Source organism: Epinephelus lanceolatus, chromosome 13, assembly GCF_041903045.1.
Source record: "Epinephelus lanceolatus isolate andai-2023 chromosome 13, ASM4190304v1, whole genome shotgun sequence".
In the NCBI taxonomy this organism is placed as follows: Eukaryota; Metazoa; Chordata; class Actinopteri; order Perciformes; family Serranidae; genus Epinephelus; species Epinephelus lanceolatus.
This window is the reverse complement of record NC_135746.1, coordinates 16,986,587-17,005,161: the sequence shown is the minus strand read 5'-3', so window position 1 is coordinate 17,005,161 and position 18,575 is coordinate 16,986,587. Positions and strand designations below refer to the sequence as shown.

The 18,575-nt window shown below is 39.3% G+C and overlaps 2 protein-coding genes across 2 annotated transcripts; both read left to right on the top strand.

Annotated features, from left to right (window-relative positions):
• The first annotated feature begins 1,909 nt into the window (after nt 1-1,909).
• LOC117270605 (required for drug-induced death protein 1-like) lies at nt 1,910-8,512 on the top strand. Its single transcript, XM_033648307.2, has 2 exons — nt 1,910-2,316; nt 7,422-8,512. The coding sequence occupies exons 1-2, from the start codon at nt 2,023-2,025 to the stop codon at nt 7,557-7,559; spliced, it is 432 nt and encodes a 143-aa protein (XP_033504198.1). The 5' UTR covers nt 1,910-2,022; the 3' UTR covers nt 7,560-8,512.
• Nucleotides 8,513-9,421: 909 nt separating this feature from the next.
• Nucleotides 9,422-15,218, top strand: tmem18 (transmembrane protein 18). The gene is made up of 5 exons (XM_033649048.2): nt 9,422-9,590; nt 9,760-9,877; nt 11,637-11,691; nt 11,821-11,914; nt 11,997-15,218. Exons 1-5 carry the CDS (start codon nt 9,498-9,500, stop codon nt 12,093-12,095), a joined length of 459 nt encoding a protein of 152 aa, XP_033504939.1. The 5' UTR covers nt 9,422-9,497; the 3' UTR covers nt 12,096-15,218.
• Nucleotides 15,219-18,575: the final 3,357 nt, after the last annotated feature.

Genomic DNA, 18,575 nt, shown 5'->3' with positions numbered 1-18,575 from the left:
TTAAGCATGGAAGAATATTTTAAGACATAGTTGGGTTTCATAGTCAGCTATTTTGAGTTTTGTCCAGTTTTTTTGGGGTATTTTCCGCACATTTTTACAAACTCCTCCCTGAAGGTTTATTGGATTTGTTTGAAATTTGGGCGGGATAATCCTCCAACTGATGTAAGGCTAAATTGCAGAAGAATAGTTATTAATTTGACAGATGATGTCATAGGTCATGTGAGAACACGCCATTTTAGGAACCGTACACATGCTGTGTCTTTAACCATCTGGAAAACACAAGGTCGGGCGCTGTACACTACAGGAATGCGTGTGCGCCGTGCAAAGTCTGTGGCATGTGTACGGCCCCTTAAGCATTTTACAGGTATGGAACATCACAAATCTATAGGATTCAGCAGATCTATCTCAAGACTTTCACGATGCCAAATTGCAGAGTTTTCATGGAATGGTGTCTCCATAGTGGTGTGCCAAACTTCAGCGTTTCCGCATGACACAAGACGCTGCACTTACTTAAACTGGCATTTTCTAATCTGCCCTGAATTTCACAGGCTGGATAAGAGTCCAGGCCTGAAGACATCTACTTGCCAACATTGACATATAGTCATAGTGCCACCTTATGACAACTCTAACAATATTCATATAAATATGATAGCAGTAATTGTTCATTTTTCATAGGGGTTGCAGGGAGGCTGGACAGGTCACCAGACTATCACAGGGCTGACACATAGAGACAGACAACCATTCACACTCTCATTCACACCTACGGCCAATTTAGAGTCACCAAGGCGGAGTACCCGGAGAAAACCCACGCTGACACAGGGAGAACATCCAAACTTCGCACAGAAGGGCTTCCCCACCCTGGGTTTGGAACAGGAACCCTCTTGCTGTGAGGCGACAATGCTAACCACTGCTAACTACACGCCTAATAATAATCGTAAGTGTATTATAATAGCAGAGGTATGACTAATAATAATAGTAGTTGTAGTAGACATCAGCCAGGACCACAGCAGCAGTGCAACTATGACCCATGGTCCAGGCGCAACCACAATCTGTGGGAATCTGCGAGACAAGGGAGCACAAAGGCTCTTGAGGAAAAAGCTGAGTTAGTAACATGCATTAATGGGACAGGAATGTTTGCAAATAGAGAGAAAGAAGAAGAAGAGAGGAGCATGGTGTATCATTGGTTGTCCCCCGGCAGACTAGACCCATATCATCCTAACTAGGGGCTGTTCCAACGCAAGCCTGAGCCAGCCCTAACTATAAGGGCTGGCTCAGGCCAGCACACTTACATAAACGCCTGGAAGAAGATCAGCTCTGCACTCAGGATGTCAAGTATGTAGGCTATGATATGGTGCTGGTTTTGGTCACTTAGCAACCTTTATCAAAAAGGAAAGCTTCAGTCGGCTCTTCAATGTGTCTGCCTCCCAAACCGAAACAGGAAGATGGCTCCACAGAAGAGGAGCCTGATAGCTGAAGGCTCTGGCTTCTGATCTACATGTGGAGACTTTAGGAACCATGAGTAACCCTGCATTCTCAGAGCACAGTGTTCTGGTGGGATAAAAGGGCACTATGAGCTCTCTAAGATATGACGGAGCCTGACCATGTAGAGCTTTGGTTAAGTGAGGAGAAAGATTGTAAATTCATGCCTGGATTTTACAGGAAGCCAGAGATGAATTTACAGAAACAGGAAAAATATGATCTATTTTTAAAACTCCTGTCAGTTCACATCCTTCAGCATCCTGGATCAGTTGGACAGTCTTTAGAGACTTGTTGTAGCAACCTGATGATAAGGACTTGTAGTAATCCAGCCTAGAAGTAACAAGTGTGTGGACTAGTTTTCTGGTCTTGTGAGGAGGAAGGATTTGCACCTTTAAGGGCTCTGAGCCAAATCCTCCACACAAGGCGGTCCACTGGAATGCACTTCCACTCATGCACATAACATCTGTTGACAACATACCTGACCTCCTGTAGAAAGTGGTACTTTTTATTCCGTCCCTGAAAGAGCTGCGACGGGCTGACAACATGAAGCCCAAATCTCTTCCATCAACGTTGTTTGACAGAAATCCAGCATCAGGTGAGACTCTGAATGTACGAGCAGGAAAATACCAGCGGCATGTGGACTGTGTGGATCACTCCGGCCACAGTGACAGCCAGGCGGTGGACGACGACAGCAGGAAAACTGAGAAGAGCCACAGGGAGGTTCATTTTGCTTTTCTGCCCGAGAGGTATGAGCCGCTGGTGGATGAGGAGGAGAGAGTGAAGGCAAAGGAGGAGAAGAAGAAAAGGAAGAAAGAAAAGTACAAGAAAGTAAAGAAGGTTGGTGTTCTGGCTTTATGTTTCCCTGACAGTACATGAAACTGTTTTCTTATGGTACGGTAATAGTTTCACTGGTTAAGGTAAACTGTGAATTATTTTAACATGACTGAAATTAGCCTCAAATTGTTTAAACAGATTAATTATTGAAAAAAACTGCAAAAGTTAATTGGTTTCATCCTCCTGCTATAAATGATCCTTGAAAATGTAACTTGCACAGTCTGTGGGCTGTTTTTGTACTTTGTGTTCTACACTGTTACTGCTTAATCATCACAATTTAGTTGGTGATTATTGAGATAATAACTAGTCATAAAAGAATTATACAACTTAAGTGTTTACAGCTGCAGATCTCAAAAACTACCGAAAGGTCATCAGCCTAAAATAAACTCAAATGATCGCCCTTTATACCAGTTATGATTTAGAAAAAAGAAATCTTGCCCACTTCCTTTAACCCTTTGAAACATGGAGGGTCTTCACTTTTCCTGTGCTGCTTTCAGACAGATCACAAGTATTTAACCCTTTGAACTCTGAGATAATTGGTGCAAGTTCTTTCACAAACATTGGAAAAAGGCATCAAGCTTGGTAAGACATGTCCCACAAAGTGCAAAAAAAATTAATAGATTCAGAAAATTATTTTTAAAAAATAAGGGAAAACTACATTTATAATTATCACATTTTAAAATTATGTTATGGATTTTTAAAAAAAATAAATTTTAGGCACTTTTTCCAGGTCATTTTCGTATTTGTTTGTTTTTAAATTTTATTTTTTTCACTAATTTTCTTGTTTTTATTTTTCTCTTGCTTTTTCAAATTGCTGTCATTTTTAAATGGTTAAAGCTGCTGGTCTGTCTTCACCTTTTCCCATAATTATCCAGGGTGTCAGCGGGACCTTAAAAGGTCTTAAATTAATTTCTTCAAACAAATATTAGGCCTTTAAATTCATAAAATGATCTGAAATTTGAATTTGTGGTCTTAATTGCCACAAACATTTGATGTAATTGAATTTATCCGTCTCTTAATTTATTTTTGTAAAAGTGAGTCAAGCTCTTCTGTGTGAAAGTCCACATTTCTGATGTTACAAATCTTCAAAAAGAAAACATATGTAAGATCTGCACACCAAGTAAAGCTCCCATCAAAATGCCATTTATTATAGTAGTGACGTTTTGAGCCCTCAGGCTCTTCTTCAGACTAAAAAATGTGAGCAGAGGTGCCCTCTTAAATACCCACAATTCCCAAATAACAATTAGTATAATCATTGACATACTGAATATACTGAATACAATCGTCAAAACAAAAACAATCAGAAATATATAAAAAAAATAGTGTCGATAAAGTACATAAAGAGTGACCTGAAACATACATACATACACACACACACACATATATACATATATATATATACAGTACAGGCCAAAAGTTTGGACACACCTTCTCATTCAATGCGTTTTCTTTATTTTCATGACTATTTACATTGTAGATTCTCACTGAAGGCATCAAAACTATGAATGAACACATGTGGAGTTATGTACTTAACAAAAAAAGGTGAAATAACTGAAAACATGTTTTATATTCTAGTTTCTTCAAAATAGCCACCCTTTGCTCTGATTACTGCTTTGCACACTCTTGGCATTCTCTCCATGAGCTTCAAGAGGTAGTCACCTGAAATGGTTTCCACTTCACAGGTGTGCCTTATCAGGGTTAATTAGTGGAATTTCTTGCTTTATCAATGGGGTTGGGACCATCAGTTGTGTTGTGCAGAAGTCAGGTTAATACACAACCGACAGCCCTATTGGACAACTGTTAAAATTCATATTATGGCAAGAACCAATCAGCTAACTAAAGAAAAACCAGTGGCCATCATTACTTTAAGAAATGAAGGTCAGTCAGTCCGGAAAATTGCAAAAACTTTAAATGTGTCCCCAAGTCGAGTCGCAAAAACCATCAAGCACTACAACGAAACTGGCACACATGAGGACCGACCCAGGAAAGGAAGACCAAGAGTCACCTCTGCTTCTGAGGATAAGTTCATCCGAGTCACCAGCCTCAGAAATCGCAGGTTAACAGCAGCTCAGATCAGAGACCAGATGAATGCCACACAGAGTTCTAGCAGCAGACCCATCTCTAGAACAACTGTTAAGAGGAGACTGCGTGAATCAGGCCTTCGTGGTCAAATAGCTGTTAGGAAACCACTGCTAAGGAGAGGCAACAAGCAGAAGAGATTTGTTTGGGCCAAGAAACACAAGGAATGGACATTAGACCAGTGGAAATCTGTGCTTTGGTCTGATGAGTCCAAATTTGAGATCTTTGGTTCCAACCGCCGTGTCTTTGTGAGACGCAGGAAAGGTGAACGGATGGATTCCACATGCCTGGTTCCCACTGTGAAGCATGGAGGAGGAGGTGTGATGGTGTGGGGGTGTTTTGCTGGTGACACTGTTGGGGATTTATTCAAAATTGAAGGCACACTGAACCAGCATGGCTACCACAGCATCCTGCAGCAACATGCCATCCCATCCGGTTTGCGTTTAGTTGGACGATCATTTATTTTTCAACAGGACAATGACCCCAAACACACCTCCAGGCTGTGTAAGGGCTATTTGGCCAGGAAGGAGAGTGATGGAGTGCTGCGGCAGATGACCTGGCCTCCACAGTCACCGGACCTGAACCCAATCGAGATGGTTTGGGGTGAGCTGGACTGCAGAGTGAAGGCAAAGGGGCCAACAAGTGCTAAACACCTCTGGGAACTCCTTCAAGACTGTTGGAAAACCATTTCAGGTGACTACCTCTTGAAGCTCATTGAGAGAATGCCAAGAGTGTGCAAAGCAGTAATCAGAGCAAAGGGTGGCTATTTTGAAGAAACTAGAATATAAAACATGTTTTCAGTTATTTCACCTTTTTTTGTTAAGTACATAACTCCACATGTGTTCATTCATAGTTTTGATGCCTTCAGTGAGAATCTACAATGTAAATAGTCATGAAAATAAAGAAAACGCATTGAATGAGAAGGTGTGTCCAAACTTTTGGCCTGTACTGTATATATATATATAAATATATATATTGCTACTTAAGACCTTTGCATTGGGGCCACATGTATACTACTTAGTCTTAAACTTTGTCTTATCTTGAAATGGTCTGTCTTATAAAGCATTACATTTTTAAATGTCAGATACCTGCAAACACTCCGTCATCACCTGTTACACCTGGGTGCTGTGTGAAGGTTTGTAATCCAGCTTTACCCTCTCAATTATTCCGATTACAGAGGCATGCAGCACAGTGTGTAGAGATAACAAGCTCCTTCAACATCATTAGTGGTCTGTTTACTGGACAGACTGCTTTATTACCCATACTCCAAATTGATTGACAAGGAAATGGCTTGTTCACTATGACCTCAAACAACATTATTACTGGTTTATCAGTGAGCTGGCATATTTGTTTATATTGAACATTAACAGACTCTTATTAGTCATGTTTGGGAAATGTCAGGTAGACAAATCATAAAGGAGCGCGTAGTTTAATGAGGGAATGGGTGGAGTCATACACACTGCAATGATATAGTTTTTAAAAAGTAGAAGTGCTGTTTACATTTTGTTCATGTTCAGTGAATATGAACTAACACAACAGGGATACTCAACTTGCTTTGGGCCACTTTGGCAAAGTGACCAGAGGCCGGATGTCAGTTAATGAGAAAATATTAATATTTATCAGTATATAGAATAAATGAATTGGCTGTTTTCAACCTTTTGACATTTGCTGTACTTTGTTTGCCAAGAAGCAAATAGTTACAGTGGCACTCACAGGTCAGGTGTATGTAGGGGCATTGGACATACGGGGGTCCAGAGGATCCTCCCTGGCACATTTATTCAATTTACTTTTTTAAACAAGCTCTGTTTTGATGCGCTCTGACATCTTGATATTTACATTCAAAGTACAAAAACTTTCCACTGCAAATGAATTTATTTTCACTTAATTAGAAAATGGTCGGCGGGCCCAAGGCACCTTATCAGGCTGCAAGTTGAGTATGCATTTCAGTGTCTGTCTTATATGAAAAAGTTGATCCGAGTTGATCCGATCTTTGTCTTTTCTTGTAGTTGCCATTTGGGTAAGTAAAAATGTGAACTCAATATGGCATCAATCAATCCGCCTCATTTAAATTATTCTAATACATTGTTGATTATTGGAAACACTGACACCAGAACGATATGAATCTACACAATTCAGCTGAATAAAAGTGATGAAATTACAGCAGATGCAAGTAACAGTAATCACCTTTACAAATCATCCTTAATATCATTTGCAATACATCAAATCTTCTTTTCATAAACAAAAAAAATGCAGTAAAATTTGAAGAGAATCTGCACAGTTTTAATTGCTTTAAGTGTGATTTATAAGGAAATGATTTATGGAATGTGATCAGTGACGTGGTATTCTCATCATCTTATCAGTTATTTGTGGCCTATATAAATCTGTGAAAACATACTGAGGAATGGAAACCAATCATAAAAGACTGAACGTGAAAGTTCAATGGTGCAGAAAATGGCAGACAAATCTTCAATCAAAGTAGATGTCAAACTATATTTACATGATTTATGATTCATGTATGACTCATTTAATCTGTTTTAAGTTTAGATAATAAGTTCAAATACTGTGTTGGGTCATTTTCACCAACTGCACTGACAACGTTGGATTGTTTTTGCTCTGTTTTCCTAAAATATCTGACTTCCTGTATCCGCTTCAGCCACTCAGCCCTTTCCTGTCCAAAGGCTTCAGGAGACAATGGTGTTCACGGGGTTTTCTGTTTACATTATAGGGTTAAATACGGACTGCACCTCTCCTCCTGTGGTGCTATTGTTCTACCAGCACCACATGTGTAGGTTTTCTTTAAAACTCTTCTGCCTGATTTCATGTTTTGTCTTAGTTATTAATTCTGTCAAAACCGCTGACGAAGCTTTACCACACAACTATAATCTGAATAATGTGGGAATAAAAATGATTATGGCATGGTTGTGTGGATTAATTTACCTTTTCATCCTCCTTTAAATGATTGAGATTACTTTGGATGTATAGATTATTGCATTATTGCTTAAATCTGTGACTGTATGTTTGTCTTTCAGAATGTTGGCAAGGCACTTCGCTGCACCTGGAAGTGTCTAATGCTTGGTCTCTACAATTTCGCCCTCGGCTACTCGACTCCGATCACGGTGGCTGCTACCTTTGTCCCTGACTTTCACCCAGGCAGAAACACGTCCTGAGCCGTGCACCTCCTCCAGTTTCTCTGCAAACTACACTGTACATACCCGTAAACCCACAGACACTGACCAAAGACTTCTAGTATGTTTGTAATGTTTGTTTGTTTGAAATTACATTTTTATATCTGATTCCACCTAAGTGTTAAAGCTATGCCCTTTTCACAGTAGACCTTTTATACAGTTATTACATTAATGATTTCTAATCAGCTGGCCCAACTGTCATTAATGTGATTAATTACACATGCTGACATGTTGTTGATTTGACTAATCCTAACGTCATTTGATCATATGGCCCCCTTTTTAACTAGATATAAAATGAAAGACAGAGTGTGTAAAATTTCTCTTTGCATAATACACCCATTGCTTTCTTTATGTACTCCATACACCTAAATCACGTATCACTTGTGCATGTATTAAGCCCTAAGAAGACGTGCCTTTTTTCACTCGGAGAACGTTTTTTTTATCAAGTTGGTGTTTGCATGTGGGACACCGTGGGAATGTGGTACCTGCAGCAGGACAGGAATGACAGGAATGTTTACTGTAGCTGCAGACAAAATGAGACGGGGAAGGAGTCAGGAAAGACTTAACAGGGTCATCAGTGAAGCATATGAGTAATTCAAGGCTGAAAGGATGTGGACAGGCACAGTAAGTGAGAAACCAGGCTACCCTCCTCCTCTCAGAGCGGAGCAACTGGACCACTGATCTCAAGAGTGTTACTTCACTCTTAAACAGATAGATGGATGAAAGACTACTAAAGACTGAAGGTGGTGATGGTCAGGAGGCTTTGGTTAAGTTTAGAAGGATTCTCAGATCAAAACATATTGGTGTGACTTTTGAAGCTAGTCACAAACATTTCAGTGTTTCTGAATGTGTGTCTTTTTGTTCACTTTTAAAGGTTTTGCAAGTCATGACGTGTAAATAGACATTTAATAAAATGTTAATAAATTGTGCGCAAACGTAGTCATTTGTTATTGGTGGAGAAAGGAGTGTGAGAAAGCCATAGTCTTTAAAGTGTTAAAAACAACTCCTAATTTTCAGAACCTCATTAAATAAAAGGATGAAAAAAAGGGACAACAAACACATTAAAAATATAATTTGGACACATTTTGGACTAAACTACCCAGTCATAGTTAATTATGAAATGACTTCTGTAACAGATGAAGAAAAAGCTGAGATGCTGGCACAAGCATGTTAAAGTTCATAGCTCAGATAACATTAGTGAGGAGGAGTGAAGAGGGAGTGAAACTACAATAACAGAGAAATGAAGAAATATTATTGCAAAATGAAGATACCAGCAGTTTATCAAGTATTCCCTTGACAGAGACAGACCTGAGTCTTGGTAAAACGAAGATGTCTTCACCAGGTAAAGCCCAAAGTTATGACTGTATGCAATGATAAACCATCTATAGTGAGACATTGAACGACATCTTGCTTGAAATGTATAATAAAGTATGAGAGAAGGTAAAACTGGCACAAAACTAGAAAGAGTCTATACCAGTCCAGGAAAAGGTCGCTCTAATCCACGGAATTATTGAGTACGAATTCTTTAAAATCCCATATCTGTAAATTAATGGAGCAAATTATTAATCATATGTGATTTACAAATTATTTGACAAAGACAGTCAGAAGGTGAATATTATATATTTTGTTTATTTGAGGAGAACAATTGTGCTTAACAGAAATTAAATTTGTGTTCTCGGTTGTTTTATTTTATTTTATTTTACTGTATTTTACTATACTTTATTTTACTTAATTTACTATATTTTACTTTATTTTATTTTATGGTGGTGCTTATAAAGTTTGACTCCACACCAGTTGGTGGCGGTGAGAACAACAACTACGACGAGTCGCCGCTGTGACGTCATTCCTCTGCGACTGGAGCGCTCCTTCCGTAGCGCTGACTTGTTTACACGAGCCTTCGCTGAGTAAGATTTTGTGAAAATGACGGAGCAGAAAGCGGATAATATCAGCTCTATCCCCATCGATGGGTTCAGCAATTTAAGAATCACATCCATATGGACGTTTCTCATGTCTGTAAGTTACATTTTATTTACTGACTCGATGTTCTAGCTAGCTGTGAGTTAGCTACCATGGCCAACAGAGCGATTGTCTTGGCCGTCGATACCCGCTTGTAGAAGTTATACTTTGGTATATGTCGGTTTAATTAAGATGCTTAATGTGTGGTTGTCGTCTCTATTCGTAGGTGCAGTGGTCGGAGCCTTGGCTTATTGGACTGTTGGTGTTTCATGTTGTGTGTTTGTTTCTGACTGTGGTGACGTGCAGGTACTACAGAGCTCAGATATGTCACTTCCTGCTCATGGGTAAGTGAAGAGGAAGGTGGAAAGAGGCCTGCAATAATTAGGACATTACATGCATATATATATGAATTATAATTCATTATAATACCTAACATCATCAAACAATGAGTCCTACACGTCGTCTTAATTGCCATCTGAAGATACAGCATGTTAAAACCACAGTAAAACCTACCTACAACACTGGAAACACAGGATTTTAGCCTGTCCCCACTCCCTAACACTGCACTTTACCATGAAATATGATCACTACAATCTTCAGAAATCTTATATTTTGTATTATTGTGTGACTCACTTAGACATATAGTACACTTACATCAGAAAGTCAGTGTTAGTTAAAATACACATTTTAGTCGTGTCCCCAGGTTTTCACTCACTCCTGTTGCTTTAACGCAATTGGGACATTACACATGTCACATAATTAACTACTAACTTTAGTCTCTTGGAAGCCATGGGTAGGGATGCACGGTGATATAGGCACGTCATTGCAATCGGCTAACATGCTGATAATATCCGTACATTATCGGTGTCGGCCAATATGGCTATAATATGAACTATCAGAATCGGCCAACATGCTTTGTCTTATTTTGCACAATGACTGAATATCACATACATTGTAAAGTATTATTTTATGCCTTCATCTGCTGGTGGGCTATCAAAAAAAGAGTATACATGTATACTATGATGTGAATTCCACTACAGAGGAGACTTAATAATCACTAGAATTAGGTAGGGAAAAAAGTAGATATATCGATATTGGTATCAGTTATAGGTCAAATGAGTTGTTACATATGAGCATAAAAAAATCCAGTATTGTGCATCCCCAGCCATGGGAATACCAAAAGTTAGTTCTCTCTCTTTATTTTCAGTTACTTTGTTTGTTTGTTTTTCATATTGTAAGTATGACTTGAGAATGGCAACTTCAATGTAACTCAATACTTAAATTATATTTTAGTTTTAGTCATGTTGTTTTTTCAAAGATAGCTTTGGTAAACCACTTGAGGATGCCAAGTGTTCTCATGCTTTTATCACTGATGTCATGTCAGTGAAATGACCCTGTACGTACATACTTACAAACATGTACATTTAACTTAACTACTAACCTACTACCTCTTGAAACAGTTCTGTGACACCTGTATTTTGGCATTCGGATTGTATGTAAAACACAGGTGTATTTCTTAGACATTTATCTTACAAGTTATATAAAATTTGTCTAATGGCAAAAATTAATAAAATTATATACGTACGCAAATATTAAAGGTCCATAATAAGCTGTTTACAGGTGATTAAAGGGCAGGACTTTAACAGGCATCTGTCTGTATAATCTGTATAAATGTGTTGCTTTGATTTGGAATATCAGTAAACCGTTCTTTTGGTTTTGCACATACATTTCACTGATGCACACTTGTGTAGGTTAACATACCCTATATTGCTTTCTAACTTTGATTTATCTATAGTTATTTGTATGATTTGTCTTATCATTTGAATAGTGTCCCTACCTACTTCCATAGTCTGTTATGTTTATCTTTTGTAAATCAAGTCAAAACAAGTAGTTATTGTTGTGTTTGATACCATATAGCCTGGATAAGATAATTGAGATATCTCAAAACTAGTTAAAAGTATCAGTGAATCTCATATACCTTGTTCATATTTGTTCAACAACTGCTAAAAATGTGAAAGCTGAGTGTTGAGGCTAAGAAGCTGTGTTACTAGAGTGCATATAATCAGTTTGTGCTTTGCTGAGTGACATTACGTCTCTCCACAGCTGGCCTGGTGTACTCTGCTGAATATCTAAATGAGCTGGCAGCCATGAACTGGAGGTAAGACCATCGGCCAGCAGTATTTTCTTTTTATACCCTTGTTTGTGAAATAATGTGTGTGCATAGCCTCTGTTGTTCATAAACTTTGTCATTATTAAGATCTCATTAAGCTTCATTATTTTTTTGCAGGTCCTTTTCCAATTTCCAGTACTTTGACTCTAAGGGCATGTTCATATCTTTGGTCTACTCCATTCCTCTTCTGCTGAATACAGTCATCATTGTGGTAAGATTTACTGTTCGTCTTCACCCCCACATCAAATAAAATGTTAAAAACACTGCTGAATGTTTGTGGTGTACGTCGACAGATGGTGTGGGTGTACAGGGCCTTTTCCACCATGACGGAGCTGAAGACACTCCAGCTCAAGCGAAAGGCCCGCAGAGAGAAGAGAGAGAAGAGCGACTGATCCCTCACTTTATGTCCAAAATATGGGCTCAGTGGGAGAAATTAAGACTCTGCCAGGCTAATCCTGAATTTTGGAAGAGGAAGGCAGATTCCTTCTTGTGACGGTAAAAAGGATTGTTGGTTGATGCCGGTCAGGACTGGCTCTCGGTTTCTGCTAACAGTGGTGGAAAGATGCACCTGAATATACTGTACAATATGAGATTCGTGAGGACCACAGAGACATTTACTGTTTTGTATTTAATGTTTTAAAGTGTGTTAAAATGCTCAAAGTGTTTTTGAATGACTTTGATGCAACTTTGATTTCAAGGCCTGGGAATGTTGCAGCTTTAGTTCGATACAAGACTGTGGAAGGGCCTCTTATGGATACAGGGTGTCTGCGGGTCCTTAAAAAGTCTTAGAAAGTCGAAAACACATTAACTAATAAAAGGGATAAAAAAGTATAAATTGTCTTACATTCAGAAAGGAAGGGTCTTAAATGTTTTTATGCCTCCGTGCTGGCGATAGCTGGAGCCAGAGGCATTGGGTCTCATTCATGAAACGTGAGCAGAAGGAATTTGTGTGTAAACTGTTCGCAGACGGAAATTTACGTGCGTGTCCGCATTCATCAATATTTTAGTAGCTCCGATCTTTTCGTAGCTACTAACAAAATCTACTCCTGCTCCTGACCACTCGTAGTGCTTGTGTAAATGTAGTAAAGCACATAAATATTCCTTGTCACTATTGGAAATTACAATTTTAATTCATATTGCGCTCTGTTATCTACACAATACACAGATGCCTTTGAAACACGTAATCTAAACATGACAAAATATTAAAAATATAACACATTTAGTTAAATTAGTTGGCAATTAGCAGGTTTAAGACCCAGATTAGGTTCATGATTGTGAATTATCTATGTAAATCCACTCAATAGATTACACGTCCTTTCTACATGTTGAATGATGATAATAAAAAATATCCGTAAGGACAGCCGGATCACAGCCTCTTCGGCCGTTCCCACTTCATTCAAAACCCCACAAATGAATCTTCTGTTTGTTTAGTGACCGCTGTATTTTTTGTGTGTGCTTATAGGCCATAAGGTGAACGCAGTTATCGTTTCATCTCGTTCCGACATCTGGGGACGACACGATCTTTACTTCATAAAAAAGATCGATACATGTTCAGCTAATCAGCGGGAGTTCGTAGCTCATAACCCCGCAAGAGTCCTGTGATCGGAGTCGTAATTCGGCACTTGTTCCGTCTGAGCGTAATGATCTGTTCCGCCTGAGCGTAATGATCTATTCCGCCTGAGCGTAATGATCTGTTTCGCCTGAGCATAATGATCTGTTCCGCCTGAGCGTTATTCGCTGGGTCGGTGGTGAAGTGGCGCACATGACTCGTGCTACGGACGGACGGACAGACAGCTACGTATCTTAAACAGGTAATACATCTGGCTACATCTTTCCCACATCAAATATCTGTGATCACCTACACCCGCGTGCGTAAAAGCGCACACAATTCCGTGTCCTCTCACCGCGGATGCTGTGATTTGATGGCCCGGTACTCATTGTAGCCCACTCTTAGATGTCGGAGCAGAAATCAGTTTCTGTGAGACTTTTTCTGATTCACCTTATGGCCTATTATGCGTTTCTTTGCTTCCAGTTTCATATCAAACCATTTACACTTTACCTCTGACATGGTTCTTTGTACCACAGAGACAACATTAACAGCATCTTACCTCCCTCCAGGCCTTCGCTTTGCCTGTCCCTGTCACACCACTACTAACTGAAGAAAATAAAATGTTTTTTCTTAAGTCCACTTAACCCAAAATTATTTCGATCTCCGCTTCAAAAAAATTCTTTTTTCTTTCTCTCTCTTTCTTTCTTTGCGCCATGACTGACAGGTCGACTGGATGCACCTACACCTCCTTATATGGTGGTTATTGGCTATTCGTGGGCGGGGATTTATGCTAGTTGCTGATTACCGGGAGCACGCTGTCACTTTACGATGGATTGGCCTTCATGATCATACACACGTGTTTCCGATCAAATCTGAGTTTCCCGCGGCGTTCCTGAATCCGGGGTAGGTTTTTAGTAGAGTAGGCTTTTATGTGCAAATCTACACACAGATTTACTCACTTTTCATGAATGAGACCCATTATGTTTTCGGGATATCCATCTGCACGAATGCCCATCCCATTCTCTTGAACAAAATGTCTTTAAAAACATCTTGAGGAATTTTTTTCAAATTTGGCACAAATGTTCACTCAAACCCAATGATGACACGATTTTATTTTGGTGATCATAGGTCAGAGGTCAAGGTTAATGTGACCTTGCATCTCTCATTCTTGTGAACACTGGTATCTCAATAATGCTTTGAGGGACTCCCTTCAAATTTGGCAAAACGTCCACTTGGACTCAGCGATGAACTGACTAGATTTTGGGGATCAAAGGTCACAGTCTGTGACTTTACATCCATATCATTCTTGTGACCACAATATCTCAACAACACCTTGAGAGACTTCCTTCAAATTAGGCACAAACGTCCACTTGGACTAAAGCATAAAACATGTTTTTGATCATAACTCAAGAATTCCTATGCAAATTATGATGAAACTTAACACAAATGTCTGATACAATAAAATGATGAAGTGATGACATTTTATATCCAAAGGGTCAAAGGTCAACTTGACTTTGACATCATAATATTCTGGATAAAGCACATTCCTGGCTATTACTCAACATCATCATCAAGGAAGATGTGTGTGAAGCATCCATGTTTTCACAGACATGTAAACTGTAAGTGAAATCTGACTGGCATGCAGAGACATACAAGTGTGGGGCAGTAAATCTAGTATAGTCATGCCACTGGTAGAATTTCCGTTGTTGGTACTACAGGAAACATTTTTTGAACAGAGGAAAACACATAGTTAGACTTTGATGTTACATCTGTATGTGTACAATGGTGTTGTTTTCCCCCCTCAATACATTTACTGAAGATTAAACAATGTGTTTGCATCGTTAAATTAAGGCCTTGCTAGCCAGCCTGCTTGTTAGTTTATTTTTTCTTTGGGATAAGCACAATTTAATTTTAAGTGGTATTAAAAGGTCTTTTAAAAGTATTAAACTCAACTTGTATACCTGGAGACACCCTGGGATTCAGTTCAGTTCAGTGTAACTTAATTTATCCCAGAGAATGTGTAACACAATTACAGTAAATGGACTGCATACAAGGTGCCATCTGCTACTCAGTAACCATTCACATGCTCTAACACACCAATGGAACAGCCATCAAGGGCAATTTGGGGTTCAGTATCTTGACCAAGGATACTTTGACATGGACTAGAGGAGCTGGGGATTGAACCCTCAATCTTCCAATTGGTAGACAACCCACTCCTCCTCTGAGCCACAGCCACCACAGAATTGATAACTACTTTGTAAAGACTCCACATTACATAGATTTTATTGTGGCAAACATTCATGTGCTCCTACAACACTGGTACATTCATGATGACATGAGCAAGGACACGCCAAGAGGAAGACAACTACACTCGATAACCAAGATGATGCATTCAACAGGAGTCCTTTTGTCAGACGAAATCAACTAATGTAAACCACAGCTTTCAAATTGAGGGCAACCGACATCTATTTAATCTGAATGGTTACACATAAGATAACAATTAGTCCATCCTTCAAGCCGGAGCTGAACCAGCGACCTAAGGATAACTGTCGTCTTCAACCTACAGTCCTCCGCTCTACCAACTGAGCTATCGAAGGGAACAACAACATTCACAAACCTGGGTCAGGGTCACACACTGGGCCTAGTTTCTGAAACAGTGGAGTACTGGGGCACCCACACCCCATGTACAAAGGCTGTGTCCTTGCCACAACAGCCGCAGGCTCCTTTCCAACCCACATTCCTTTGCTGCATGTCATTCCCCCTTTCAAACTATAGCTGTCCTATCAAATAATGGTAATGCAGAAGGGGAGGAGTTTTAGACATAGGAGAGGACATATTGACAAAGATTATATTATGCTGTTATTTCCTGCGTCTTACAGGAAAGCCACGAGGCATTTATTTTATTCAACAAACCCTCAGCAGGAGACTGTGGGCTGGACTTGTGTCACAATAAATAAGCGCTATGCTAGCTTAACTGGCTTTGGATCCCAGAATCGGTTTAACTTGTCTGACAGCTCTTACGCGGTGTAGGGGGGAAGTAAGGTCTTATGACCTGTCAGTAGGTCCAGCGAGGAGGCACAGTCCTCCTCATGAGGGGGGTGGCTGTTTTATGATACTGACCTAACCTCTGTGTGAAACAGTAGACCTCTTTAATAGCAGACATTTTGACTTACGAGGAAAAGCACAGATGTTACTAATAACATTACTGATGGCTCTGCTCTGTTAATGTCTCCCAGTAGATCATGACAGTGTGACAGTGAGCCAGCACGCACACAACAAAACCCCCGACAGTTAAGTAATGGAATTCAGCTGTCATTAACTTGATTATTTACACCAGTGCTATTTCTACGGAGACATGTCCTCGATGAAAAGGCTCATGTCTTTAGGAGAGCACATTTCACTGCATGTGTCGACACAATAGCACCACTAATTGTCACCAGGGAGGCAAGTGTGCAGGCTTAAAGTTGTATAAAGCTGCTGACCTCTTAGCCCATCAAATTATGAATTAGTCATTATTATTACAGATAATTATGTTATCAAATTTGCATTGATTATTGGTGAATTAAATCTGCCAAATGTTTTGGATATACTAGTCCAGGATATATCAGGGAAGGCTCAACCCCACTTTCATGTCTGATACAGATATCGATACCACAACCTAGAGTATTTTCTGATATGAGGACCAATCTGATCTGCCCCCCCTTAAAAAACTCAGCTGTTAATAATACATTTGTATTGATGCACTTTATTAACCCAGCCATCAAAAAAACATCACGCTCAAACTATGAAACAAATATGCCACTCATGACTTCCTGTCTCAGTTACGCAATACTGCTGCGTGTTTTATTTATTTATTAACGTTCTCACACAAAACTTTTAGTAGCACCATTCAAACACTCACAGTGAAATTTAAAGGTCAACTTTGTGCAAAAGTTAAAGTATTTAGAGTAAAAAGAAAATATAATTTCAGTGTAAAGTACTGGATATAACTCAACATTCAGTGTAGCTTATATCTGCACAAATCAAGCTACAATGTGGACCGTAACTTAAAGAACTATAACATAAAAAATAGCATCTCCAGTATGGTGGACATGGTATCTCAAGGTATTGTTGCCTACAATTCAACACAGTCTCACAGAAATTCGGGAAATGAACACGACCTATGGGGGTTAGTTACAACGCGCTTAAATTATTTGCCAGATAAAAAACAACAATGCTAATGCAAAGTCTATTATGAATGTTTGCAGTTTCCACGTCATTAATGTGGTCAAAGAGGTAGTTCAGATTTTTTGAGTTGGGGGTTTTATGTGGCACGCCCCCAGTTGGGAGAAGCAGGTTGGAGTCCGACATGGAAGCTAAGCAACCCACTGCTGTGGATGGGTTCAGCAACAAAACATATTTTAACCACCTGAAAAAAAATGTCAGTGTAAGTTTATGCTATATTGAGAGTATTCTCACTGCTTTACCTTTAGGTCAGACAGCCATTTCCAACTGGAAAATGAAACCATTATGCTGCTCTCCTCAAAGCCAGACTCCATTGAGAAAAACAGTGATTTAACATTACTGAACACAGGAAGTGCTGGTCTACTGCTGCTTTGATCAGTTATTTTGTTTGTGATATTGTGTGACTTTGGTTTTAAAAGGGGTTAATTCAGATTCATCAAAGTCACACCATAACACAAACTAACTTAGTGATCAAAGCAGCAGTAGACCAGCAGCTCCTGTGTTCAGTGAGCTAAAATTACTGTTTTTGTCAATGGAGTCTGGTGGCTTTTCCAAGAGCATAAATGAGGAGCTTAAGATGATAGCTCATCCCAGACCACAGACTCCTTGTGAAATAGTCACAGTTTGATTCAGTTTGGGGAACAAATTGTAATGCTTGCCTAAGTATAGGAAAAAATTGTGGTTTCAGCTAAAATAACTACATACAGGATGTAAGTGACATAAAGTATATACTTCACTTCGCTATATAAAGTTTGTTACATCATGTAACATAACTGCGTTGACCTTTGGTTTCACACGGGACACCATCAGTGCTTTGACCCTTCCACCACCCCTTCCGCCTGCCCTACGTTGACTTTCCAACTCTTTATACTTAATTTGTGTGTCCACCGTGACAAAAGATCCTCACTTACTTTGCATTAGCATTGTTTGTGTTGCCAGCATATAATTTTGTGCCCACCACCAACATGTAATGTGTTGCTAAATCAATGTCACGTATTTCTATGAGACTTGGCTGTATTATTACACCTCATCTAAATTTTGCTGCATTAACAAAATATCTAAGGGTTGACAGTTCAAGCTCTAAAATAACTACTGTTCA

Bases quoted from the DNA above. Each gene is read 5' to 3' on its own strand.
- LOC117270605 (XM_033648307.2), top strand. From the start codon at position 2,023: ATGAAGCCCAAATCTCTTCCATCAACGTTGTTTGACAGAAATCCAGCA. The intron at 2,317-7,421 runs GTTGGTGTTCTG...TTTGTCTTTCAG, and splicing joins AGTACAAGAAAGTAAAGAAG to AATGTTGGCAAGGCACTTCG.
- tmem18 (XM_033649048.2), top strand. From the start codon at position 9,498: ATGACGGAGCAGAAAGCGGATAATATCAGCTCTATCCCCATCGATGGG. The intron at 9,878-11,636 runs GTAAGTGAAGAG...GTCTCTCCACAG, and splicing joins ATGTCACTTCCTGCTCATGG to CTGGCCTGGTGTACTCTGCT. The intron at 11,692-11,820 runs GTAAGACCATCG...ATTTTTTTGCAG, and splicing joins CTGGCAGCCATGAACTGGAG to GTCCTTTTCCAATTTCCAGT.